General features: G+C 31.7%; 6 protein-coding genes across 6 annotated transcripts; 1 reads left to right on the top strand and 5 right to left on the bottom strand.

Annotated features, from left to right (window-relative positions):
- Positions 1 to 132: 132 nt before the first annotated feature.
- HELRODRAFT_178912 (hypothetical protein) lies at positions 133 to 1,832 on the bottom strand (the record flags this gene model as incomplete). The annotated part of the gene is made up of 4 exons (XM_009027772.1): positions 133 to 294; positions 791 to 1,228; positions 1,322 to 1,608; positions 1,736 to 1,832. 4 exons carry the CDS (start codon positions 1,830 to 1,832, stop codon positions 133 to 135), a joined length of 984 nt encoding a protein of 327 aa, XP_009026020.1.
- Positions 1,833 to 3,311: 1,479 nt separating this feature from the next.
- Positions 3,312 to 4,591, bottom strand: HELRODRAFT_178911 (hypothetical protein; the record flags this gene model as incomplete). Its single annotated transcript, XM_009027771.1, has 4 exons — positions 3,312 to 3,390; positions 3,544 to 3,698; positions 3,761 to 4,140; positions 4,408 to 4,591. The coding sequence occupies 4 exons, from the start codon at positions 4,589 to 4,591 to the stop codon at positions 3,312 to 3,314; spliced, it is 798 nt and encodes a 265-aa protein (XP_009026019.1).
- A 1,837-nt stretch (positions 4,592 to 6,428) lies between these two features.
- On the bottom strand, positions 6,429 to 6,833 carry HELRODRAFT_148055 (hypothetical protein; the record flags this gene model as incomplete). The annotated part of the gene is made up of 2 exons (XM_009027770.1): positions 6,429 to 6,535; positions 6,722 to 6,833. Coding segments are annotated over 2 exons (219 nt in total), but the record flags the coding sequence as incomplete, so codon positions are not given.
- A 705-nt stretch (positions 6,834 to 7,538) lies between these two features.
- Positions 7,539 to 10,553, top strand: HELRODRAFT_193462 (hypothetical protein; the record flags this gene model as incomplete). Its single annotated transcript, XM_009027769.1, has 4 exons — positions 7,539 to 7,545; positions 7,656 to 7,898; positions 8,514 to 8,575; positions 9,188 to 10,553. The coding sequence occupies 4 exons, from the start codon at positions 7,539 to 7,541 to the stop codon at positions 10,109 to 10,111; spliced, it is 1,236 nt and encodes a 411-aa protein (XP_009026017.1). The 3' UTR covers positions 10,112 to 10,553.
- A 4,438-nt stretch (positions 10,554 to 14,991) lies between these two features.
- On the bottom strand, positions 14,992 to 20,576 carry HELRODRAFT_178909 (hypothetical protein; the record flags this gene model as incomplete). Its single annotated transcript, XM_009027768.1, has 6 exons — positions 14,992 to 15,065; positions 15,180 to 16,262; positions 16,391 to 16,715; positions 18,474 to 18,623; positions 18,758 to 20,143; positions 20,271 to 20,576. 6 exons carry the CDS (start codon positions 20,574 to 20,576, stop codon positions 14,992 to 14,994), a joined length of 3,324 nt encoding a protein of 1,107 aa, XP_009026016.1.
- A 4,536-nt stretch (positions 20,577 to 25,112) lies between these two features.
- Positions 25,113 to 25,738, bottom strand: HELRODRAFT_86279 (hypothetical protein; the record flags this gene model as incomplete). Its single annotated transcript, XM_009027669.1, has 2 exons — positions 25,113 to 25,307; positions 25,511 to 25,738. Coding segments are annotated over 2 exons (423 nt in total), but the record flags the coding sequence as incomplete, so codon positions are not given.
- Positions 25,739 to 27,413: the final 1,675 nt, after the last annotated feature.

Below are 27,413 nucleotides of genomic sequence, written 5' to 3'. Positions count from 1 at the left end.
AGGTAGAAATATGAAGACAGATAGAAATACAAGGGAGGATAGAGAGATAGGAATAGTAAGGTAGATAAACTGACACATAAATATATTAATTAATTAACAAATAAGTTTTTAAAAGTAAATTTATATTTTTTATTAGGTGGAAGCAGGCAACACGATGGCGGTTTGGCCTTTTTCAGGAATGTTTGGCCTCGAGCGGAACCAGCTGGTCTTCCATTTCAACGTCTCCCTCAACAGTTCCTCCTCATTGCAGTCGAACCTCAGTAAGGTCGACAAGACTTTTATCAGCTGGAGAGCCTGTGAGGTGATGATGATGCTAGTGGTGGTGGTTTTGATGATGATGTTGGAGTGACGATGATATGATTCAAAGTGAAATAGTTGGTAAAGTATAATAAAATGCAATGCAGAAACAGGTTTGAGAGATGTAAAAAACAACAACGGAAGTGGCAAACAGCTGCAACCATCATCAACAACATCCAGCCCGCGTGATCTGACAGATGCAAGTCGCAAGCCCTGATTTTGCCCGCGACACGTTCAATTATGAGTATCATTAAGTTAAAACTAAGGAACAAACTGTAAGACAAATATTTATTTAGAAGCTGTTCTAGGAATTTCAACAAGTAACATTGAACAAGGCATATCAAAATTAGTCATCTTGTTAGGTTATGAATAGTTCCGACCCTTCGTGCCCCAACTCTTTGTCAGAGTGGCCCCTCTCTGAAAGAACGAACCAACATCATCATCAACATCATCATCTACTGTCATCAGAAACAACATCATCAACATCAACTACCTCATGTTCTCTACTCAGTAGAAACTTCAACAGAACGTGCTTCAAATATTTGAAGTTTAAATCATCCTGTACAATTCCGTTCGCGCTGTTGTTGTCGTTGTTGTTATTTTTGACGTTTTTGCTGTTCTTCTTTGATGATGAGGTTGTTGCTGCTGCTGTTGGGATAGTTCTATAGTTTTGATCATAATCACTGTCAGTGCTATATTCAACGCTGTTGTTGTTGTCATAGTTGTTGCTGTAGATGTTATGATTTTTATGAATCGCAACGTTTAAATTTGTTGATATGTTGTTGTTGATGTTGGATGATGTTGTCGTTGTTGTTGCTGCTGATGTTGTTGCGTTGTTCGTTGTTGTCGTTGTTGTTGCGTTGTTCGTTGTCATCTCTCGATGCAACATTTTCTTCAAATCCAACAACTTCTGCTCTTGCTTTTTTATTACCTGTTGGGCGAAATTTTCCACCATCGTCATCACCATTACGAACATCATAACCATCATCGTGAGCATCACCATCATCAACATCGTCATCACTACCTTTATTTTTTCCTTCAGTTGTTCATTTACTTCCTCCACCTGTTTATTCATCCGTACCGTCACTCCATCCTCGATTGACTTCACTTCTTCCTTCAATCTCGAGCACTCTAACTCGTATGAAGCTAACTTCTCATTCAATTCTTCAACGATGACGTCATTTTGTAGCGCCACACTTTCGAGTCGTTGTTGTAGTAAAATTATTTCTTGACGTGTGTTCAGCTCTTGTTTTTCAAATTCTTTGTTCGTTGAATGCAACTTATCAATACTTATTTTCAGTTCTTTGTTACCTGTTTGTAAAAAAATCAAATCAAGCTAGAAAAATAATTATTGAAAAATAAATATTAACGGTACTAATTGTTATTATCGTTATAACAATTGCAATAATTGGAAGAGAAGTATAACAAAACGACAAACTTCTTTCCAGATCGCTCAAGAGTTTTTCTTTGATCAACAAATCCTCCTCCATATCTTTCAAAATTCGTCGTTTCTCTTCAAGTTCAGTCTTCAGCATAGCGATCTGAAATTAAATTTTAACTTTAATAGTTCTTTTTTTAAACAGTTGAAGGTAAAAATTAACCTTAAAATGGTTTATCAATATACAAATTTAAATTGCGCAAGTTTCACTCTCAAATGGTCAACAAACAAAACAAACACACGTTTAGACGGCATTTTCCCCGAGATCGGGGGTTGCCGCTTGGCTACCTATGATGAAACCGAAATACCCCTCGACTCCATCCACATCTGTCACTCGCCTCAGTATCACGCAACCCCGCTTTCACCCTGTCCTTCTCCACCTGCTCTCTCCATCCCAATCGCGGACGACCCCTTCCTACCACTCCTTCAACCTCGAACTCCAACGCTCGCCTAATCCCGACCCTTTCATCCCTTCTCAACACATGTCCATACCACCGCAATCTCGATCTCCTTATCAATGTCACAATGTCCTCATTCAGTCCCATCATTGACATCAGCTCTGTACTACTCCTCCTATCCTTCACTTTAACCCCACACATCATCCTCACCATAGCTCTTTCAGCCCTCTGCAGTACACTTTCCTCCTCTCTCCTCAACACCCAAGTTTCACCACCATATATCATCGCTGCTCTCACACATGCTTTATATACCCTCCCTTTCATCTGGTCTCAAATGGTCAAACAAAGTCAAAATACATTTTGAAAGGTCAACATATTTAGAAATTCACTTTTAGACATTCACTCAAAAAAATGATCATCATATTCATCATCATTTTAACCTGCTTATTAAACTGAACATTTTCTTCGGATTTTGTCCTGAGATTCACATTCAAATGTTCCTTCTCACTCTCAAGCTCAGATATGTTTTTCTGGTTCATTTTTTAGTTGGTTGGTTGATTGATTGATGGTAGATTAATGATTGAATTAATTAATAAATAAACGTTTAATGAACTGACTGACTAATTGAATTAACGTTACTGAATGTTGAGTTCAATTTGACAAAATTGACTGAGAGGTCGGTTGAAATGGTTGATTGATTGACTGGTTGATTGATTGATTGATTAAATGGTTGATTGATTGAATGGTTGACTGATTGGATGAATTGATTAATTAAATGAATTAATATACTGACTAGCTGAATTGATTGAATAAATGAATTATTAAAACAAAATTGAATTACCTTACAGCTGATTAACTCCTCCATCAGCTGACTTATTTTACTTTCACTTTCTATTTGCCTCTCCAACCAATCATAATCATCACCATCATTATCATCATAACTAGCTTTCTTTCTCACTGAAGATATCTATAATTGAATAAAATAAATTTTTTTTAAATAAAAAAACTAATACATAAAATGGAAAACATTCTGAATAAAAGTTTATATATAGCTATTTATTTGATGAACATATTTATAAAATTATTCCAAAAAAAAAAACAATTTATTTTGATAAACTTATTAATCATTTATTTTTTTGAAGAATAATAAAATTATTCCTAAGTATATTTCAATTTATTCATGAAACGACCTTTTTAATGTGATTGGTCAATTGAACAATAGTTGACCTAGATTCACTCAGCTCCTCTTCTAAATGCCTGCTGAACAAATTAATTTATTGAAAATATTGACAAATTTGCTACTACCACTACGATCACTAGACCTACTGAAGCTACCACTACTACCACAGCTGCTAATGTTTCTTATATTACTACTACTAAAACTATTGCAATACTACAAATTTTGCTAACATTTTTATCGCTGCTGCTGCTGGCAATGATGACGATGTTTCTAAATTATCAGCCAATGTAAGCTGATGTTGCGATGGAATTAGTAGTGGTTGCTCTTGTTGTTGTTGCTGTCTTTGGAGTATATTTCTGCAGTCATCACATTCACTGTTGAACTTCTGTTTGGAGGAAAGATTAAAATATAAACATTGTGGCTAGAATCACCATCATCACCACCTACTTCATCATAATCTACATCATCACCATCTACATCATCGTCAGCATCATTGCTAATACCATCAACAACACAATCATCATCAACATCTACTTGGTTGGGAGCTTGAGTTCTGACGTCAATAATGTCCTCAACATCTTGTTTCCTATCTTCATTTATAACCTCAATTACATTTTCATTTTTTTTCTCTTCGTTGTCATTAGAAGCAATGTTATCTTTTAAGTATTTCAGATCTTTGCCGTTGCCGCCGCTGCTACTAGAAACCAAGCTGCTTTTAGAATCTTTTTTAGTTATGGATTCTTTGTTGCTGTCTGCAGATGATATGTTGCTGGAATGTCTACGAGATGCTGAGGTCGTTGTTGATGTTGTGGACGCAACATGTCGATCTGCATAAAATGATTTTCAAACTATTCAACGAAACATATAACCAACAGGACATATTTCTTAATGTTTAATTAATGTTAAGTCTTTCTCTGTACTAATTCACTATATAACGGACATATACACAATTTACAGTACATTGTAGGAATTCTACATAATTGTTGGCAATTTGGTAGAGCTCACACAATATTAGGTTTAATATGGTCTCCTTCCGACATACATCTTAAACATTTACGTGTAAATATGTATATAATAATAATAATAATAGTTACCTCCATATCGGTGGATGGTAGGCTGGGTGTTTGGATCATTCAACAACAGCACATCAGTATTTTTCTTTTGCAGTTGTTGGGTCCTGTCATTGTTTGTTGAGATCTGTTGTTGTTGTGGAGATGGTGGTGTTGTTGAAGACGTGTGTGCTTCTTTTTCTATTTTTTTCAACAAACTCTTGAACATTTTTAGATTGAGTTTATTAATATTCCAATCAAAATTATTATTTTTGTTTAAATGAATGAATGGTCTTTGAGTCCAGCAAAGTAAAAACTTTTGAATTAATTTAATTTTAAATTTTCGTCTAGTTAGACTTAGAGATGAGATGATATTGAAATTGACGACACTGGTTAAAAAATACGTAGATCAGATGATCCAGAATTATAAATTGAATTATTAATTAGTGTTGTAAACTGTAAATTAGTGAACTTTTGAACCAGTGAGCTAGTCAAACTCAAACAAAGTCAATTGAATTGTATTGTGATGTGGTTGAAATGAAAACAGGTTGTGAACGCGATTTTTAAAATTTCTACTTTGTTTGTCAATTTTTTTCTTAAAATCAATAAGCTAAAACAAATTTTTAATAGTCTTTTGGGTACCAGTTTTTCCTAATTCACAATTTTTAAGCTTTTAATTGCGATACCTACGTTTGCACGGAAAAAAATAAAATATTTTAAAAGTAAATTTATAAAGTCGGGTGGTCGGTTTATTTAACTTGCTTGCCTTAAGGGGGGCCTATATTTACCAATATACAACACTTTCGTATGGATTGAGCAGGGATATGCAAAGAATCTCAATTTTTTCAACCTTTAATTATTTTCGGTAATGTCGATTTTATTTTTTTTAAATTTATACCAAATAAAAGTAATTAAAAATGGTATGTTGATTTAGTCATTATAATATGCTGTGAACTGTTCTTACTAAATGTTACTGTTACGTAAATCATTCTCAGAGATCTACTAAGGAGTGTGTATAATAATAATAATAATAATGGATAATAATTATTTGTTATCGGTCGATATTTTGTTGAATTTGTTTGTTTAAAATTCGAATTTTAAAAATTTGACGTTTTTAATAATTTCTTGATTTCGATGACGTCTCGATCGCTTGCAGTGGTGCTTTATAAGTGACATCCACTATTATCATTATTAAGCAGTTGTAATAACGGACGGAAATAATGTTAAATGTATTTATCACAACCAAATGCTTGCAGTTTCAGATGAGGAATTCGGATATGTTTGCAATTCAAATCAAATCAATCAATCGATCAATCAATCTGTCAATCAATCAACCAACAAATCAATCAATCAATCATGATTATTATAATTGAAACAAAAGAAAATAATGCAGAAAGCGAGAAACTTTATTATAAAAAGTTACACGAAATATCTTAAACAAAATAAGTCAAGTTGAAAACAGACTGCTATGAAATTAAACTTCATTCAGATAGTTTTGTTCATCTATCATATATAATATTTTTTGTTTATATACCCGGTTATATATTCACATATTCATAATTTTCTAAAATATTTTAAAAAATCTTTGAAAGTTGACGTTATTACTCATATTAACTAGTGTTCCTAAAGATTTCAATCTTCCCTGTTCAGATTTCCATGTGAAACTGCTGATCATCTGAGCAATGGTTTATATGGTTTATTAAATTTTCAAAATAAATGCTTGATTAATAATTTTATTCATTAAAAACTGATTACTTTTCAAAATATAAAACAAAATATAATTATTTTTACAACCAAAAATAAAAAATTAATACCATGTAGCCCAATCTACAATCTAAAAACCAATCAACTAATTGAAGAACTAGGCAATGAATTGGAAAACCAAATAACCAATAAAAATCTAATCAACCAACAAGCCAAATAAACCAGCCAGTCAGAGAACCAGCCAGTTAACCAACCAACCAACCAACCAACCAACCATGAGCTGCCTTTTTAGATTCCTCCTCTTCAATAACAGCTTTATTCTTCTTACCCTCATCCTGATGATGTTGCTGATGATGGGGTTGGGGCCGTGTGACACCGGGAATTATTGGCAGGTTGGTGGGTGGAGTCATTGAAAGTGTGGAATTTCGACACTGAAGTAAGAAATCCCTCTCATAGACTATCCTAGTACCTAAATTTCAGTTCATAAAAAAATGTTCAAAAGTTCATATAAATAAAGAATTATAAAATTTCATTTTTGACTCTTCGTTATATCAACTACAATTACAATAAAAATTAACTCTGCTAAGATAAAATTATTATGACAAATAAAAAAATTAAAGTTATGATATAAAAAAATGAAAAAGTGTCACTGGACCTCCTGGGGTCGTCGAGAAGATGGTTCCACCAGGGGTTGCACTGTAATTAGACGGGAGTTGTGCGTGGTCAGTTATCTGCACTTTCTTAATTAGAATCTTTTTATCAGCTGTTGTGATCGTCGACATCATCAGTTTAATTTTACCTGATTTAGTGAAACAAATAAAAATTGATAAAGAAATATATCATATAATAATTAAATATTTTTTTAGCTAGTTATGCTAGCTAAACTCACTGTTTTTAGTAAAATAAAACCAATAACGATCGTAAAATAGATAACTTTAATAGCGAAATATTTTAAAAATAAATTTTAAATTCAAATTAGTGAATTTAAAAATTATTTTTATTTTTGGTTGATCAAAATTCAAAACCAAGTAAAAAGTGCTTTGTTTCCTAGAGCTGCAATCAAGATTAAACTCAAAAAATCTACTTACTAAACAGATGACAGCAAAGAAAACTTGCAAATTTGAATTAAAAACTAAATTTTAATTGCAAATTTGTTAATTATTTTGTAGATTTTAAGCTAAAAAAGTTACTTTTGTAAGAAAAAACGTGAGCCCCTCGCTTCCAGCTTTTAAAAGTATTTTTAAAAGTGATGGTAACGGGTCAGGGTTTTAATATTTTTTGGACATTATTTGAAAAGTTAATTTTTAAAATTTTATATTTTTTGTAATTTTAAAAATAATTGTAAAATGTGTTTTTTAAAGTAGTTATTTGTTTTTTGTTCAATTTATATAAATAAGCGCTACACCAGTTTTAATTAAAAGTTTGGGCTTAAGCTTTGAGATATTAGACGAACCATAATTCTGTTTTTCAAAATGGAAGGTGAGTGTTAGTCGGAAACTTACTTGTTCGGTTCAAAATATTGAATTAAATACTCTAAATTAAAAATTTTCATGCTAATTTTTTATATTTAACATTTCATTTTGAATCAGCGCCAGATTTAGAATTAGGCTTGGACTCCGAATCAACCCATCGGTCGACTAATACTAATCTTAATCAATCGATTAGGAAAAATATTTCCTTGAAATTGAAGCAGAGCTCCACCACCGCAGTGACATCTAGCAGCTCCAACGTCGTTACGGTGACGGCCAGCTCGCAGATTAGTGACAAGTCGAAGAGTGATAGAAAATCTGCTGGAACAAAAGTTGCTGGGGAGGAAGCTGATGATATCTTCGGTTAAGTCTTTGAAGTTTGATTTTATTTTTAATTTATTATGAGGGAGTAATTAAGTTTAAGTATTAATAAGTAATAAGCATCAACTTATAATTATATTAATGATCTCTGTTACTATTATAGTGTCCTATTATAAAACTATTAGTAAATAATTTTAAATATAGTAAATAATTTTAAATAATAATAATTAAAACATTACAGATAGCAAGTCATCATCATCTTCATCAGTATCTTCAGAGTTCATTCAGAGATACAAAAAGTTGAAATGGAGCCATCCTGTATGTTGTTGCTGATGTTGTCTATTTTATATTTATATTCCTGATTCGTTATATAGAAATAATTAAATAAATAGATGTATAATAAATTATTAAAGATAAATCTAATTGGAGAAAAAGTATTGGACCCGTTGATTCACAGTTGTGAGAAATGCCACCTGCCTATTTTAATTTATGGAAGATTGGTGAGTTGTTATTTACATGTTTGCTTTGTTCACCGTTTATATTCATTTGGTTATAATTTAGTTTACAATATAATTTATGTTCATTATTATTTCTAGTTATTGAAATTATTATTATTTTGTAAATCATTATAATTTTTAAAATTCATAACGTTTTCAGCAACCGTGTCGCCATGCTTTTTGCTATTCTTGTGCAAAGAAAAACGAGAAGATTTGCTTGAGGTAACTTATTCAATATCTATGTTTGTGTGTTTTTAGATTTTTTGGGGTATTTGTTTGTATGCATGTATGTTTGTATACATGGTTGTGCGAATGTTTGTTTGTAAATATGTTTGTATTCATACATATTCTATGCTTGGTTATAAACATTATTACCCGCATCTTTCTTCTACATTCTTTTTGATTCAGATTTACATACCAACTTGTTTAGTAACATGAAAAACAAAACCTACACATAAGCACTGAAACTCACTCACACACACAGGCACACACACACACACATACACTTAACAACATTTACTCTCACGCATGCGCAGATGCAACACAGCGGTAACGAGGATAGAGCCAGCAGCATTAGGAACGGTGTTTGTATGCACGGTGGGTGGCAGCAAGCACGGGGTCTCGGGCTGCCATCGCACCTACCTATCACAACGAGATCTTCAATCCCATATACAACATCGTCACCTTCAACAGCAGCAGCAACAATTACAGCAGCAGCAGCAACCACAAAGAGGAATGATTGTTGGTGGTGTACTGCAACAGCAGCAGCAGCAACAACAACAACAACAACATGACCAGCAACAACATTTAATACAACAACAACATCTGCAACAGCAACAGTTACTGTTGCAACCCAATGTTCTACATCCGCCACCAGTTGCACAAACAACAACACTTCCTCCTGAATACATCCAGCAATTTCATCATCAGCAGCAGCAACAACAGCTTCAGCCGACATCTTTACACTACCTGCCACAGGGTTCTGTCTACTTAACAAGAAATGTTGATAGTGGTTTGATGATGCAACAACGAATGGCTGGTCAACCTCTACAACAACAGCAACAACAACCTTTGCAGCTTCAACAGCAGCTGCAGCAACAACAACTCCAGCAGCAACAATTTCAGCAGCAGCAACAACAACAACAGCCAAATTTGCTGCTTGCTGCACCGCCACAACAAAACCGCATTTTCAACATGCAATCAATGCCTGTAATGATCCAGCAACAACAAATTCAACAGCAGCAACAACAACAACAAATGCAACAACAACCCAAAGAAATAATGATTCAAAATGCAATTCCTGGACTGCAACAGCCACAGCCACAACATCATAAGCAGCAGCAACAACCACAGCCACAGCAATTATCTCCTCAGAATGCAGCTGTCATGGCTTCGAGGTCCACCAATCTCATAACAGTGCCCATCCAAGATGAAGATTTCCACAAGCAGCATCAGCAGCAGCAACAACACTTGCAGCAACAACAACAACACATGCAACAAGCATTCAACCAGCAACAACAACATTTACAATTTCAACAGCAACAACAACAACAGCAACAACAACAAACGCTTCCATCAACATACATAACACCACAACAACAACCGGCATTTTTGTTGCCTCAACAGCAGGTTGTAACAGTTCGTGGACCGCCCATGGCAACCAACAACAGTAATCCAAACAGTTCTCTTCCAATGCAACAACAACAGCAGCAGCAACAACAACAACAGTTCCAACAACGACCGCCATTCTTTAATTAATCTCTACTCTACTCTACTCTGATTGATAAATTAACAAATGTTTGAATGCAATTGGTTGATGATTAGACAAATGTTTAATTGCCATAAATGTGATTGGTTGTTGATGCCGTTGATGTTGTTGTTGATGTTTGAATTTGTTCAGCTGATAAATTTCATCTACCTACCTGCCTACTTAATTAACATTGGGTGGCTGATTTCTGGATACATTGAATTTTTTGTAGTCAGTAATTTAAGGATTTCAAGAAGAAAATTTAAATCTTTCAGGCTCTATGATTAATTATAATTATAATATATTATAATTATATATAATGAACAGCAATTATTATGATGATGATTTTTATATTTTCATTCATTCATCGATTTGTTTCTAAAGGAAAATAAAAACCAATGAACGTGACTCACTTGAAATTTATATATAAGTTATGATTAATATTTATTTAAACTATAAATGTGTATATCTTGTTCCGACCAATCTGAAGCAAAAAATGTATTTGCGATATCCATACTTCTTACAAAGATGACGGTCAGTTGTTTTTAAACACTCAGTGCTTCTTATCCTGTAGAGATTATTGAATATGATTGGTTATACTTATAGGCCATGCTTTCTTCCGCCAGCCAGTTATATTTCATAAAATGCTGTTCAAGTCCAAGCTAGTATTTTTTTCAAATTTCAACATTTTCTGTAGAACCCTGTTTGAATGTGTGGCTGTTGTACGTGTTTTGTATTCATCGGTTGCTGGCCGAAGTTTCTGTCACAAGAGCGCTCAATCAACACATACACGCACACACACACACATCTCTGGGAATTACGATGATTTAATGTAACGTTAATAACTACATGACGGCTTTGTAGTCGTTCTTGACATCTGGCTAACAAAATGAAAAAAGATTAAGAAAATGAAACTTGAAAACGAAATTGAAATATCATTTTAAATGAAAAGCGAAAGTGAAAGTAAAACGGAATGTCCTAATTTGTTCAAACAAAAAAATGAAAAAGCGGTAAAAATAAAATGAACTCTGGTTTAACGAACGAATAAAATAGATATTTTCAAAAAATATAAACGAGTGAATGAAAGATGGCACAAAAGTAAATAAAAGAATATAAGTGTGAATGAATGAAAGAAAGGTGAAATGTACGAATGAATGAATGAAATGCATAATAAAACGACAGTAAGAAGAACGATCTTAAAAAATATATATATGGAATGCAAGTTTGTAATGACAATTCAACAACATTAACAACAATAACGATAATAAATAATAATAATTAATAATAATAAATGAATAAATAACAATAATAACATAAAAACCAATAAATATAGCAATCTTTCGTAAGATTCAAATAGTGGTACAAGTTTTACACTGACTAAACGACATACAAAAGTAATAAATATATGTACATACATATAACTTTCATATATAAATACACACACACACACACACACACACACACACACACACACATATATATATATATATATATATGACTTATAATTATATTATATAATATAATAATATGTTAAATAATTGGAATAAACAAGATACGTCGCGAGAAAATGCTAAAAACTGAAGAAAATTTTAAATATCAAAGGTAGAGGTAGAAGTTATCAACAAACAAATAAAAGAACAAACAAACCGACATACAAACCAACAAACATTTAAACAAACATACATACAAACATACATACATACATACATGCAAAACAAGCAACAACTCGTCCAGAGAATGAGAAAAAATAAATAATTTTCAACAAACATTCAATAAACAACTCAAGCAAGAGAGAAAAATCGAAATGTAACGAATCATCTTTCGATTTTAAAACTCATGATAAGATTGATTATAATAATCATAACAATAATAGTAAAATAATATCGCCAGTAGCAACAGCCAATAATAACAAAATCAATAACTCTGATAATTACCGCGTTAAATTTAACTCAGATACTCAACAAACCCATCTTTAATTTTGTAAACGCTTTACAGAAGAAAGATAACATGAAGACGTTAACGTAGCGTAGTTCAGTTAGTGCGTAGCGCAAGGGCATTACAGCGTTACTAAGCAAAGAAATGTTGAGACATTACATTAAGTTATCATTACGCAAATCAACATTACTTAATATGAATTAATACTATAGACTCAACAGCTTATATATATATAGGCGCGCGCACACACACACACACACGCATAATTGTACATATTTCGAAGTCTTTTTCATTTTAATACAAAGAAATTAAAAGAAATTCTGTTGGCACCATATACAATTAAGTCGGTTTATATACATACATATATATATATATACATACATAAATATATAAATAATTATAGATAGAATTTAAAATAATTAAAATTCCTCTCATAGTGATTCCATTGAAAAAACCTGGCAGACAATTTTACATGTAAAAGTAATCTAGTTAATGATGAAACACTTATACCATTTCTACCATCATCATCATCATCATCGTCATCATCATCAGTATTAATATTACAATCATTATCAGCGTCATACTCATCATCGTCATTGTTAACAGCTATCGATAAACCAATCAAACATTTATTTATTTATTCACAAATTAATTCATCTTTTACTTCATTTTCATTCATTCGTTCAATCATTCGTTCATTCACTCATTAATTCACTCCTTCGTTCATTCACTCATTAATTCACTCGTTTGTTCGTTCGTTCGTTCATTCCCTCCATAATTCTCAGCAAGTTGTTGACGAATGCGACGAAGACTCATTTCTGTTACTGGATGAATTAACGCTGCTCCTTCTCTCGTTCTTCAAGTAATTTATCGTTTCTTTCAATCCTGCATTCATCATCATCGTCATCATCATCATTATCCTTGTTATTACAATTATTATAAATATTATAATTAAAATTAAAACTTATAATACATATTTGTACTACTACTACTACTATTACCACTACTACTACCAATACTACTACTACTACTACTACTACTACTATTACCACTACTACCAATACTACTACCACAACTACTACTACAAATAATAATAATAATAATAATAATAATAATAATAATAATAATAATAATAATAATAGACAATAAATAATAATAACAATAATAGCCTGGTTACCTTCAGTTTTCAGCCAATCAATCTCACTGTATTGAACGTGGTCTCCCTGGAAATATGCAGGCATGAGGTTGGTACTGCTGTTGAGATGATGATGATGATGATGTTGTTGTTGTTGTTGGTGTTGAGGGTAGTTATAGTGATGATGAATGAACATTTGTTGCTGTGGTTGTTGCTGTTGTTGTTGTTGTCCGGCGTTGCCTTTCTGTTGAAAAACAGTTTGAAAATTATTATTCCCCTTGCTAAGGGAACACTGCTTGAGGTCTAAATCGACATATTTAACTGATTGGTGCCTGCAGAAGTTGCTGTAATCATTGCTGATGTCGTCACTGTTGATGTCGTTAATGTCGTGTTGTTGTTGCTGTTGTGGTTGTTGTTGACGTTGTTGTCTCTGTCGGACTGAGAAGATGTAATTGGTGGGGGACAAGCCATAGCCCTGAATACAATTCAATTTAAATTAATTCAATACAATTAATTCAATTCAATTTAAAAGAATGAGTGGTAATATAAACAACACAGTACATACATACATTCATACATACATACATTCATACACACATACATACATACCGACATGCATACATACATACAAACATACATACATATACAGACAAATTATGACCATTAACCCTCTTTACATTTACTTTTTTACAATATTTGTATTCAAATTTCTGAATAGTTTGCTTCCAAAAACATTTTCAAATTTTTATACACAGAGCCACTTAATTAAAACTGCCTTAACTAGACACACCCCTCTTCTTTACAACTACAAAACTCCACTCAAACTAATCTCTTCAAGTTTAAAACAAACAAGACCTTCAATATGGTTTAAATTTGTTTCTGTACAAATATCTAATTTAAATAATTTGTATTTATTTAAGAAAAAATTTACTAATTTACTTTTCAAGTTGGATCCCGACACCACCTTCTAGGTTTCAGTTTTTGTGAAGATCAAATTTGTTTTTATGCATGCGCAAAATAATTACTGTTTATGTTAAATAATTTAATCTAATGTAGCCTACCTATCTGACTTCTTTTTCATGTACCTTATGATTTTAGTTAAGGGTGGCCTATTCCCAAGTTAAATTTCTAACTTATTTACCTTTCTATTAAATAAATGAAATAAAAATGAAATACATACTAACATACATATATACATACATACACACAAAATCATCTTTTATAATAATAAAATACAAATATATATATATATACAAATAATAATTTATGGTTTTCAAGTTCAAGCTCATTTAATTATAGGAAGGTTTATTCATGTATGCCATGTGTGAAATAAAGAGATCATAATACAGCGTGGAAAGAATACAGATAGGGTGCAGCTCTTATTGAAATCAATCTTTGATTTCTTGCAGGTAGAGGTCTGTTAATGTTCAAAGATCCTTCAATCTATCTATTCAACAATTTCACAAATGTATAGTTTTGAGCTCAGAAACGAATTTAAAGAAGAATGAAAGATTAATCAATTGCTAAGTGTCAATGTCAGACCTCATTAAAGACTGATGGTGATGTGGTATCATCATCAAAATCGCGATCATCATCATCATCATCATCCTCTCTGTCATCATCGTCATCAATTTCGTTGTCACGGCAACCAAGCTCCGTTGAGTTTATTGACTGTTTTGATTGGCTGGCTTTTCTTGAGAGCTGTCTTTGGAGCCTATTTTATTGGTCAATTTTTTAAAACATTTGAATGGATGGGTGAACGTGATTGGCCGGTTTAAAAACAAAAAATTGCGTTCAATTCTTATCAAATCAATCAATCAATCAACCAATCAAGCATTCCATCAAAACGGCAAACCATTGAGAGCTGATCATTATGTTGTTATTTCTTGGGTCACCTGATAATGTAACAATAATATTAATTATTAATTATAATTATTATAATTAATTGTAATATAAAAATAATATAATAATAATGTAATAATAATAGCCTCAACAAAAGCAGCAATAACCTGGAGAAAAGTTACTTTTGTTGCCACCCACCCCCACACTACAACTCTTAATCTTGTTTTTGTTGGCAACATCAACTTTATCACCAACATTATTGTTGCTGCTGTTGTTGTTGTTGGTGTTGTTGCTGTTGTAGTTTGTGAGTTCGAAAGTGGATGGATCTTTTAGAAAGAATCTTGAAGGTGCAAACGAATTGTTTAGGAAGACAGTTCTCGTTGACGATTTTTTGCTGAATGTTGATGTTGTTGATGGTTTCGTACATGTCGTTGACATCAATTTCGATGTGGAGATGTGTTTCCTGATGTTGTTGTTGCTGCTGCTGTGGAAGCTGTTGATGTCGAATTGATGAGTGTTCAGATTAGTGAAACTTTTGCAGTTCTTGTTGAATGATGACCTTAGCGATGGTGCTGCCGCTGTTGTTGATGACTTTGTGGCTGGTGTTGTAGTTGTTACTGTTGATGACGTTGATGTGTTTGCTAATAGCAGGCCAGTTTTGCTGCAATCATAACTTGACTGGCTCATTTGGGATGTTTTGTAAGGTTTTTGTTTATTGTTGGTTTTGTTGCTCTGCATGCTGTAACCTGCCGCATTGGTGGACAAATTTGAAACCTTGGAAAGTTTTTTGGTTTGTTTGTCAAAATTTGCAGAATTCCATGCCTCCATTTTGTTTGAACTTTTGTTGTTGAACTTGTTGCTGTTTTTCAGACTACTGATGTAAGAAGAACCACTGAAACAATCATCTAATCGGATGTATTCATCAAACTGTTGGTTAGGCGAGGTGTCAGGGACATGCTGATCTACGAATAGCATGTCGGTTGATTTATTTTTATGCTTTACTTTTGAATCCATTGTTGATGAGAAGTTGTTGTTAGCGTTGTTGTTGCTGCTGCTATTATTGTTGTTTCGAGAACAGTGAAAACTATTTCTTCTCCTCATCTGAAAATAATCTTTGCTCAGTTTCTGCTGATGTCTTTGTGGCTGCTGTAGCTGCTGTTGATGTTGTTGTTCTTGTTTAAGATGCTGCTGTTTAAGTTGTTGTTTCTGGAAATATACATCCTCCGTTGTTCTTGGCGGGATCGGTGGATCTTAAATAGGAGAAAGAAAAATTAATAAAATCAAACAACGATAACAATAAAGTGACTAAAGTTTAATGAAATGATCTGAAAAACAACACCCATAGAAGAACACATAAAATCACATATTTTTCACTAACCAGCCTTCCCTAATTCGAGGACATGGCACAAAATACTGAACCACCTGTCCATCTCTTCGTGAGAATCAGCTGCCAAGTAGTATATCCTCTGCTGATTTCTATACTTTGTTTTTATCGAAAAAACATGGAGATATTGTCCAAATTTTAGGGCAGAACAAAGTTCAGTACAATTCTTTAGATCAATAGACCCTCTCTTGTTGAGGTTACTGACGACTGATTGGTCCTCGTCTGAGTCAAAGTAGTCAAATGAGAGAAAAAAGTTGTCATTGTTGTCCGTTGGGGAGGCTAGATGGTGCTGGAGTTTAAAAAATCTTCTTTGCCATTGCTGTTGTTGAGGTATTTGTTAAGAAGATAAGTTAGATAAGTGATTTTGCTAGTAGTTAGTGCTGCATGGTTGTAATAAAGTATTAATTATGGCAATAATAACGAGAAACTTACCTTATCCAAACGTAATAGATTAATGTTTGAAAGTTTAAAAGTTTTTGAATATATATATAGAAAATGACTGGATGGTGAATGAGGATGACATGATGAATTGAATTAATGAATCACTACTTTTAATTTTATATAAAAAACACTTATGAACACAAATCTGTCAATTTACTGTGGTCTTCCAAAAATAAATAAAAAATTCAAACTACGAAATTGAAACATTGAAAACAATTTTTATTTCAAAATTGTGACGATTATTGATTAGTAATAAAAACTAATAATGAAAAAATAAATGAATTTTTCTGTTTTCTAACTTACATGTTTGAAAAAACTCCATGGTTTCTTTTCCGGAGGCGATTTAACAAGCCAACCGGACATCAAAACATCCATTTAAACTTTTTTCACTAATCTGGAGACCGTAAATCTTAAGCGATCAACAACTTAATCATCAAAACATTCACTATTTCTGATTTAAATGTTACTAAGTCTTTAATTAGTTCACTTTTAAGCGTTTCTATTTAATTCTTCTATCAATTACGTAGCGCCTAGTTAACGAAATTTATTTATATAAAATTTTTAACAACCTTGCGGCCTCAAGACTCCGGCACCGACATAAAAAAAGCCGACGAAATTTCGAAAAATGCTTATTTTATTCAAAAATTATATCAAAAATAACATTTTACTTCAAAACAACAGCATGTGAAAAAGTTTGAGTGAAGTTTACAAAATAATATTTCTATAAACCATGTAGTTGTGAAATATTTGAAAATGACAAATCACACAAACACATGCACACAAATAGAAATTTATACACACATACACATACACATACAAACATACAAGCACAGACATCAAAACATAAAAATAAGTTCTCGATCACAAAAAAAGGTATAAAAAAAACCAGAAATTGAACTATGCACGTGTGTTAACATGTACAGTCATGATGATTTGTGGTGGTAGGAGCAACATAACAAAAGATGATGTAGATATCTCTGCTAAAATCTGACGTAAAAATCTAAATCTTACTATAAACCAGTTTCAAATATTGAAATTTATATATATAAGAAAAGAGAGAGAGAGAGAGAGAGAGAGAGAGAGAGAGAGAAAGAGAGAGGGTGAAGAAAAAAAAAGAAAAATGAAAAAGGGAGATAGAAAGAAAGGAGTTGCTAGAGTTTTCGATTGGCAGTTGAATTTTGATTCAATTTTTTCCACATCACCTGCAAAAAAAGAACAACCAATAACAATTAAAACATTAACAATTACTAATATAACGATTAAAAACAAGAACCTAAATAATCAATTTAATTAGTTTCTAAAGAGCCATTTTGCGAGCCACGAGTACAGAGCGAATTTTGCAAACAGATGATGGTTGGTTCTTGAGATCCGCTCTGAACTTCGTAAGTGATGGAGACGAAGTCAGAGAAGGAGGTAGAGAGTTCCAGAGAAAAGGGCCAGAAAAAGCAAAAGCAGATTTAGCGCAAGTGTTTAACACGAGTTAAGAAGGAGTGAGAACAAGAGACGATCGCAAAAACGAACGGTTAGGTATAATAAATATGTGTGATAGGTACTAAGGAAATAATTTAAATTGATAAATTTTCTAAACAATAATAACATCATTTATGATAATAACAATAATAATGATAATACTCACATTGCAAGCCTGCCTAATTTTCTCCCTATCACTGCTAACCACATTATCGTTGTCATCATCGTCTTCAGCAATTGTATTATTATTCAATCTATTACTATTACTACCGCTGTTAGCTGAGTAATTCGACTGCATTTTCTGTGAAGTGCTAGACTGAAATGAACAAAAGGAGAATATTTTATACTGATTAATTTTTAAAATCAAATTAGCAAACCCAAATGTTTGGAAAAATTTTCTGCTAGTACTATAACTATAACTAAAAGTGCTGCTACGATTTCTACAATTACTTCTATCTTTAATACTAATTTTATCACTGCTAAGAATGATAGCAATTTAATAACCATATAAGTTTGATTGGGCATTTTTTGAACGGTTGAATCATAAATTCTATTAGACTGTACTGCTTGATAGCCAATGATGTTGTTGTACGGTGGGTTAATGTTTTTGTTGATGTTGATGTTTTTGCTGATGTTTTTGTTGATGCTGTTGACGTCAGATTGCATAATAATTTGTTGTAGTTTGTGCTGTGCAGGTGTAAAGTTTTGTTGTTGACGCTGTTGAGTTCCATGAGATTGCAAATAAGTTGAGTTTTCTAGTTGTTGTTGCAGCGGTTGTTGTTGGAGATTTTGCTGTTGATGTTGTTGGTGATGAAATTGTTTTTGCGAAGCCTCGTCGTAATAATAAGTCATGGGTAAGCCAGATTTAATCTGCTGCTGATGTTGCGAGTTGTATAAAGTTGAAGGTAAGGATGATGAAGACATCTTCATTTGCTGATAGTATGGTTTAGTCATTGATGATGATGCTGTTGTGGTTGCTGATGTTGACGAAGCATGTTGTAAGTTATAATGATGATACGACGATGGTTGTGATGAAGACGACGAAGGCGATGGTAATGAGAAAAGATTTCTAGATTTAATATCATGTCCAATGAATAGTGGCCCCGATGATGACGCTTGCAATGGTAATGGCGGTACAACTAAAGGAACATTATCATATTGATAATTCAACTTAGATAATGATGACGACGTTAACAAAGACGATGATGATGATGGTGTGGGTTGAAATGACGAAATGACTTCATTTTTGTTATCATTAACATTTTTTCTGTTCAAACTTGACACTGAATAGCACCTAATTTTCGCACTTACATTATTATTACTATTCCTATTGCTATTACCAATTTTGTAATTGATGTTATTATTATTAATGTTGTGGCTATTGTTGTTATTAGCAATTTGTGGTAAAGAATGATTCTTTCCTATTTGCAAATCATTAAAATCCTTTCTAACATCGCTACAGCTGTTGGGGAAATTAACTTTATTAATGCTTGCATTTTTTTTCGTACTGGTAAAACTTTTGACTTTATCTTGAACATATTTAGTATCTTCTGAAATACTACTAATATCAGATGACGGTGGGGTATTGATTGCACTAAAATTAGTGTAGCTGTTGCTGCTGTGGTTGTTAGTTCTACCAATTTCCAGAGATGTGCTGCTGGGACTGCTACTACCATCCCCACGCTTCCTAATCTGATCAAATTTGATGGCAGTTTGTTCAATTTTTCCACTACTATTCAGCGAAAGCAGTTGCTTGAGGTGGGAATTTTCTAGAATGATTTCTTTGTGGTTTGCTTCTAATCTGTCTATATCTATTTTGCAAGAATTTGTTTTGTCCTGAAAATGTGAAACAATAAAAACTGATAATTAATAACAAGTCACTCAGGTAATAGCAAATTATACAAAATAAGACGGTATAAGAAACAATCAAACAGCAAAACCGATTAGAAAATATTGCAGTTACCTCAAAATGTTGGAAGATGTATTTGCCAAAATTGTTCCATTCCTCTAGCAACTTTGCCAACTTCAACCTTTCATCATCCAGGTAGAGGCATACATTTTTAAGATCTTCATTTTCAACATTCAAATCTTTATTCCTTTGTCTCAAATTCTGAATTTCGACGACGCCATTTTGAAGTTTCGTATTTAGATCGTTTAAAGATTTGGTATATTCGCAGTTAGAATTTACTTTCTCTTGTTCTAACTCCCTGACTAGGTTAGCTAAATAATCAACCCCTCTCCTTCTCAAAACTTCAATAGACACATTCATATTTTCTTCTAATTTCAATGTTAAAAAATCTGATAAACATTTAACAACCAAGTTTAAGTAGCATATACAATATATATGTATATATATATATATATATTAATTGAATTAATTAATTATTCATTTAGCTGATATGTATGAGTAGAACATAGAAATTTTTATAAAAATTTCACAGATAATAGTAACTGATACACTTTAAATAAAATTCAATCACATCCTTGTTGCTCAATTAATGGTTCATTATAAATTTCGAGTTGAGTCATCATGCGTTCTCACAATTAGCCATTTATTCTGACAATAATCAAATGAACAACGTGATATATATGGTCAATAGATAGATGGATATTGATAGTTGGATGGTAAGAAAGAATAACAATTCATCTGTTTGATTCAAATTTTTGTCTTTTTAAGTTTTAACAATAAAGTTATACAAAATTAATCTACAACTGTCTGATGGGATGGTTGTCGTAATACTGGAGGAAACTACATTCATCAACAAGTTTTAATGGCAAACACTGATAATAACTACTAAACTAAACTAAAGGTGAGTGTAAGTAATTAATAAAAAAGGTAGGATAGATTCCATTTAATAATTAAAAATTAATATTTATAAATTAAATATAATATTAAATTAACCAAGGGTAAACTGGACAAAATAACAACAAAATAAAAACAACTCACAAATTTAAACCTCGCTCTATGTTCTTTCATTCATCATATGGAATGGCAAAAGTAAATCAGTTAATGAATTAAGTGAATGAATTTCAATTTAATTTATGGCTTATTAAGCTTACGTTTGAAACAAGCTTAAAAGTAAATTGAAGTAAAACCAATACAGGTGGGAATAGAGTTTACAAGCGCTACACATTGCTGAATTAAAATTTTTATAACACTTGAATGACATTACAGAAAATCACAAGACAGCGCCTACCCGTCTTAAACGAGAAAAATAAACAACTAAAAAACAGACTTAAAACACTCCTGCTTATATCTTTCTCCTGTCCTTGTTGTCGAGATAATGGCAGTTACTGAGAGTTTGAGGCAGTGGCACTCCCTTCGTTTCAGGCAGAAACCAAATTAGGAAGCTTACGGATATGCAGACGACGGCGTATCATAAATTCGGTAGCCAGAACCATTGAGTTTTCAACTGTTCTTCGAGGAATTATTAAACCCAATTACGAAAGATATATAATTATTGATAATTATTATCACTGTGATAGGTTTTTAAGATGCTATAAAGTCAAATTTTAAAATTATAAAACACAAATATATCAAAATATTATGAAAATTGATACATCCGACCAATTACGCGTTGTAATTCATAATTAATTAAATAGACACAGAGACAGATAAATAATCGTATAGATTGAAGGATGGACAGATGACATAACTTTTTACAAGTAGATAGATATTTAGATAAATAGACATATAGATAGCTAGATGGCTGGGTAATATAATACCAAGCAATGATACTTAAGAATTAGTAACTAATAACAGACCAGATTCTAATCTAACACAATATATAAACCACTAACCATGTAGGCTGTGAGTGGTGCTAATAGTGCACCAATTCTACCCCAGACCTGACATATACCGCTGCTCGTCGCTCTGAATTAGAATAATTAATTAAACAGTTAATTGAATAATTAATTAATTAGTTAATTAATTAAAGGAAAATTTAAAAAAGCTAATTAATTAGTAAATTAGTTAATCGACCAACCAACCGACCGATCAGTTTGAACTTAATTCAATTGTGCTCTCACCAAGCTTGCAAAATATAGAAATTAAAAATAAGAACGAAAATAATTGCAAATAATAATAATAACAATATCATCAATATGAAATAATCAAAGACCTCAAGTTTGTAGGAAATATTTCTTTACCGTAAAGCATTAGAATGGAGTAGGTGCAGGATATTAAGAACATGGTGGAGAATGTTAACGCCAATTTAACAGCTTCCATATGCAATCCATCTGAAATTAACGTATTAATAAAATTATGCTAATTAGTTGGTTAATGAATTCATACATCGTGCTAGATGTGCTAATGAATGGCTTTAATAAGTTAGAGGAATGAATGGATTTATAAATGTATGTATGAATAATTTAGATAAAGAATGAAGGAATAAATGATTGAATGAATGAATAAGCGAAAGAATGAATGTATGAAAATTTGAAAAAGAACAACAAACTGATAGACAGAGGCAATAATTCGATGATTCCCAAGCAAACTCCGCACAGCAAGCAACTTAAAAATATGGAAACGCGTCTGCCGAATCTAGTGAAGAGAAGGATTACAACGAAGGATGAAGACGAGGTAGATGATAACGACGACGATGATGACAAATAATACGATGACGACTTGGATCAAAATGATAATAAGAAGGCGACCTTTCGATGAAATATGCACAGAGGACGACGGAAGGCAGTTGGATGAGTGACATGATGAAGAAGTTGGTGAATCTATTATCACCAATACTGCCTGACGACAACATGATTCCTGAGAAGACAAACATCGATGTGAACCTGGTGACGGTGATGACGAACACGGTGATGACGAACATGGTGATGACGAACATGGTGATGACGAACACCATCTCCATCAACATCAGCGTGTATATCACCTTCATTATTATCAGCTACACAAACATCAACATGAACATCACCACATCTAACCAAAACCAACTAGACAGCACAAGAAACTTTATGAGTACCCTATCTGTTAGCAGGTCCTTTACAGAAGCCATCATCATCGACCTAAAATTCATTTTAGTAAAAAATACATACATAACGCATACACACACACACATAAACAAACACATATATACACACATACACACGGATATGAAGGAGGTAACATAATACGGAATTCCCTAAATTCTATTGAATTTTTGACATTAACCTACTTGCAGCTCATTCTATCAACTTTTTCAACAAGATTCTTTGAAAGTCGAAAGTATACAAAGATACATACTATACACATACACACACACACATAATACACAAAACACACACATACCTTATTTTCTCCTCAAATAATGATGACAACGTGTCAACTATAGATCTCATCACATTATTTGAACGTACAGACGACAACGGCTGCTTCAACTGTGATTGTTGTAGATGATGATGGCAATAATGTATTTCATTCTAGTTAACATTTTTATAAAATTTTGATATAGTATTTGAATGCATTTGAACGCTGAAATGGATTTTTTTAATTTCTAACTTTTGAACTTTTGTTTATTTATCACTTAGTTAAGGGTGGTCTCTCAACAAGTTTATTTTAAACTTATTTGGTCCTCTATGGAAAAAATAAATATACATATATACACATATTAACAACCGTATATAACACTATATAACTATATATAATCAATAACTCTACATAACTATATATGTATATAAATATATATATATATATATATATATACACACACACACACATATATATATATATATATATATATATATATATATATATATATATATATATATATTATATTTTTATTACACTATAAAACACACAATATATAATAATTATAAGAAATACAATTAATATAACATAAAATGGAATATTTGAAATATATCTCAGTAATGAATATAATACAAAAACATTAGAAACACTTATTACATGAGGATTTTCCTCATGGTCAAGTGTAGAATTTTTCATTGCAGTGACAGAATCAACTGTTGTAGTAGTAGAATTAGCGGCAGTAGTAGTAGTAGCAGCAGTGGCAACTGCATCAGCAGCCTTTTCATCGGCTTCAATGTTAAAAATAGTGGTATTATTTGCTGGTAGTGGAGAAGGCTTTCTGAGAAGTTTTGCACCTGGGTTCAACTGAAATAAAAAAAAGTATTTATATAATTTGACATTCACCAAAATAATTTCTATTAATCACAATAATATATTATAATTAAGCATATTTTTAATTATAATAAGTTGGCGATAATAATAAATAATTAAAAGTCATAATTAAACGATTGGATGAACCTGAATGCCATTACATTTGGCCATCCTTCTTAATATCAGGTCTGCTTCCTTTACTTTACCTTCACCATGATTGTGATGATGATGACGGCGATAATGATGATGATGAGGATGATGACGAAGATGCTGAAAATAATGGTGATGAAGATAATTATGGGTACGAAGATGATGATAATGATGAACCTTTGCTTGCAAGCCAGGCAGGTGACTCAGGGGTAAAACTGAAATTAAAAAGTTAATTCAACTGATGAAAATTTTTTTTTATCACAAAATACCCAAAATATCTTTAAATAAACTTTTAAGTAATACAATTTTTAATTACATAACTTAACTTTTTCATTATTTATGAATAGAAAAACTCACAAAATAGCAACAGCAAATATGAATGAAGATGATGCTATAACTATCTGAAGATGTCTGGAAAAAATTGTGAGCTATAAAAATTAAATATGCACTACCATGAATACACAATTTTCAAAATAAATAAAATCTTTGAAAACCTCATTTACAACCATAAATAAATAAATATACTAACATAAATACAAAGATCTATGAATATATTTTAGCAAAAACTAAACGAAAATAAAATGAATGGAAGGACCTCCAATTGAAGATGACATAAGCCAAAAGACAGAGTAATAGAAGCATTAGGACGTCGATGATTTGACACATTAGGGATGCAATGGTTCGATGCTTGGAGTCAAATAATTCAATTAGGTACATCAGCCCTGCCGTTCCATTCAGCTGGAAATTAAATGTCAAATTAATATTTGAGATATTTATACTTTGAAACAAAAATTTTGTAAATTATGTTATAATAAATGGAAAGTTTATATGACACTTTTTTGTTACATTATTATTATTTTTAAAATTTAAATTTTAATTCATTTAATTTAAGATTAATTAACTAAAAAAAATTATGAAAAATGTTGAGTTCTCACAGTTACAGCCACCCCAATGAAAACTCTCAAGACAGCAAATGTCGTGTAGTTGTAGGCCATTGCGTAGGCCAAACCAAGAAAGAAAATGACTGCGTGAGTCACTATCTGACACATCCTTCTGCCGTATTTGTCGATTAGGTACGAGAAGAATATTTCTCCGGCTAGGCATCCGAGTTGAAAGAAGATTTGAGACAATTCGACGTAATAATTTCTTTTACATAGTAAATCCCACTTTTTTAAACAAAATAATTAAACAAATGTTTAATTAAATAATTGTTTAATATTTATATTTTATTTAATGAAAGTAGAATTTAAACAATCTTTTGAAGACGCAATTTTAAAAAATGGTGGAATTATTTATAGTGATGACAAGTCTCGGTTAGTTGTAACGGTTCCGACAGCAGGTACCTGTCAATATTCGCCGGGACTTAAAATTTAATAACAATTAAGCGTATAAATTGTACCAATAAATGTATTAACACTTAAAATTACTTCTTCAACAGCGGTGTAGTAGCCAAAATTATTATAAATCCATCCACTTTCACAAGGTTTTTTTAATATGTTATCATCTTCGTCAAGATTTGATATTGAAATATTATTATTTTTATCATTTTGAATGTAATAATAACACTGAAAATCAGCTTTTAGATTTTTGTTTGAATGTTTCATCAATTCTTCTGGCATTAATGACATGTTATAAACTTCTGACGATTGATTACAGACGTGCGGTGGTTCCCATCCTTAAATTTAGAAATAATAAATCATATTTTTTTTAAAAACGGAAATAAATAAAAAAATTCAATCAAAATTTAATAAAAACGAACCTATAAATACGATACTGTAACAGTGAAAGTCAATAGCTGAGAATGAAGTTATAGAAACAATTACAGCTAATGTAATTTGACCTCTTCTGTAGCCTCCTACTTTTGACAGGGCTTGGTCAAACAAATCCATTTTTTAATTTAATTTGTAAATGAATAAAAAGTTTAGAAAAATATTCAGCTATTTATTAAATATATCAAATATTTAAGCGTTTATAATTCGTTTGCTGATCATACATCAGGAAGGTTTCATTCAGATTCATGTATTGAGTGATCAAGGTATCCTGCATTTTAGCAGTAGCATCTTAATTCCATATATATGTATATATTTAAAATTCGTTTTCCGTTCAGGAAAAAAGCTGGCTGCCTAGTTAGGGATTTATTATCAACGGAATGATTAAGAATTTTAGTAACATATTAGTAACAAAAACTAGTCAACCCAAATCATATACGTATGTATGAAAAATGATAATTTGTAAAACATTTTATAAATTACATTTTAAAAATGTAAATTTGAGAAAGAATAATGAAAAAAAAAACATCAGCCAAAATATTTACTTAATTGACGCTTTCTAGTTAAGCGTAGTAAATTTGGAAATAAAACTTTGAATGTTTGTGGTTAAAAAATTAGTTACTAGAGATGTAGAGACGGTAAGCAGACGTTTGTCGGTAAAGTTTTGCGATTTGTAAACTTGTAAATTGCTGTGAGTTCCTGTAGTTTGTAAACTTACAACGTAGTGTTGGTGTTTGTAATCGAGATTTATTATAGGGCAACTTTTTTTTTATACAAATGTTTGCCTCTGTCAATCCGTTCTAGATCTAGCATACCTCATCCATGTGTAATTCAATACGATCAAAAACCAAAGTCTATTAATTATTATTATCACATATATAAATTATGCTACTACATAATGAGCTGTATATCAATTATAACAATATTTATGATAATATAATTGCGTCTATCATAATTTAACTATGAGTCACTTTCAATATTACATACATTTTCGGGTGTTTTTATGTTTAAACAGTGAATAAAATAATTAATCGAATAAAATAAAAGTAGAATAAAAAACAAATAAAGAATACAA

Source organism: Helobdella robusta (genome assembly GCF_000326865.2).
Source record: "Helobdella robusta unplaced genomic scaffold HELROscaffold_50, whole genome shotgun sequence".
Taxonomy (NCBI): Eukaryota; Metazoa; Annelida; class Clitellata; order Rhynchobdellida; family Glossiphoniidae; genus Helobdella; species Helobdella robusta.
Note: the sequence above shows the minus strand (reverse complement) of the source record. Positions and strands in the feature narration are given on the sequence as shown.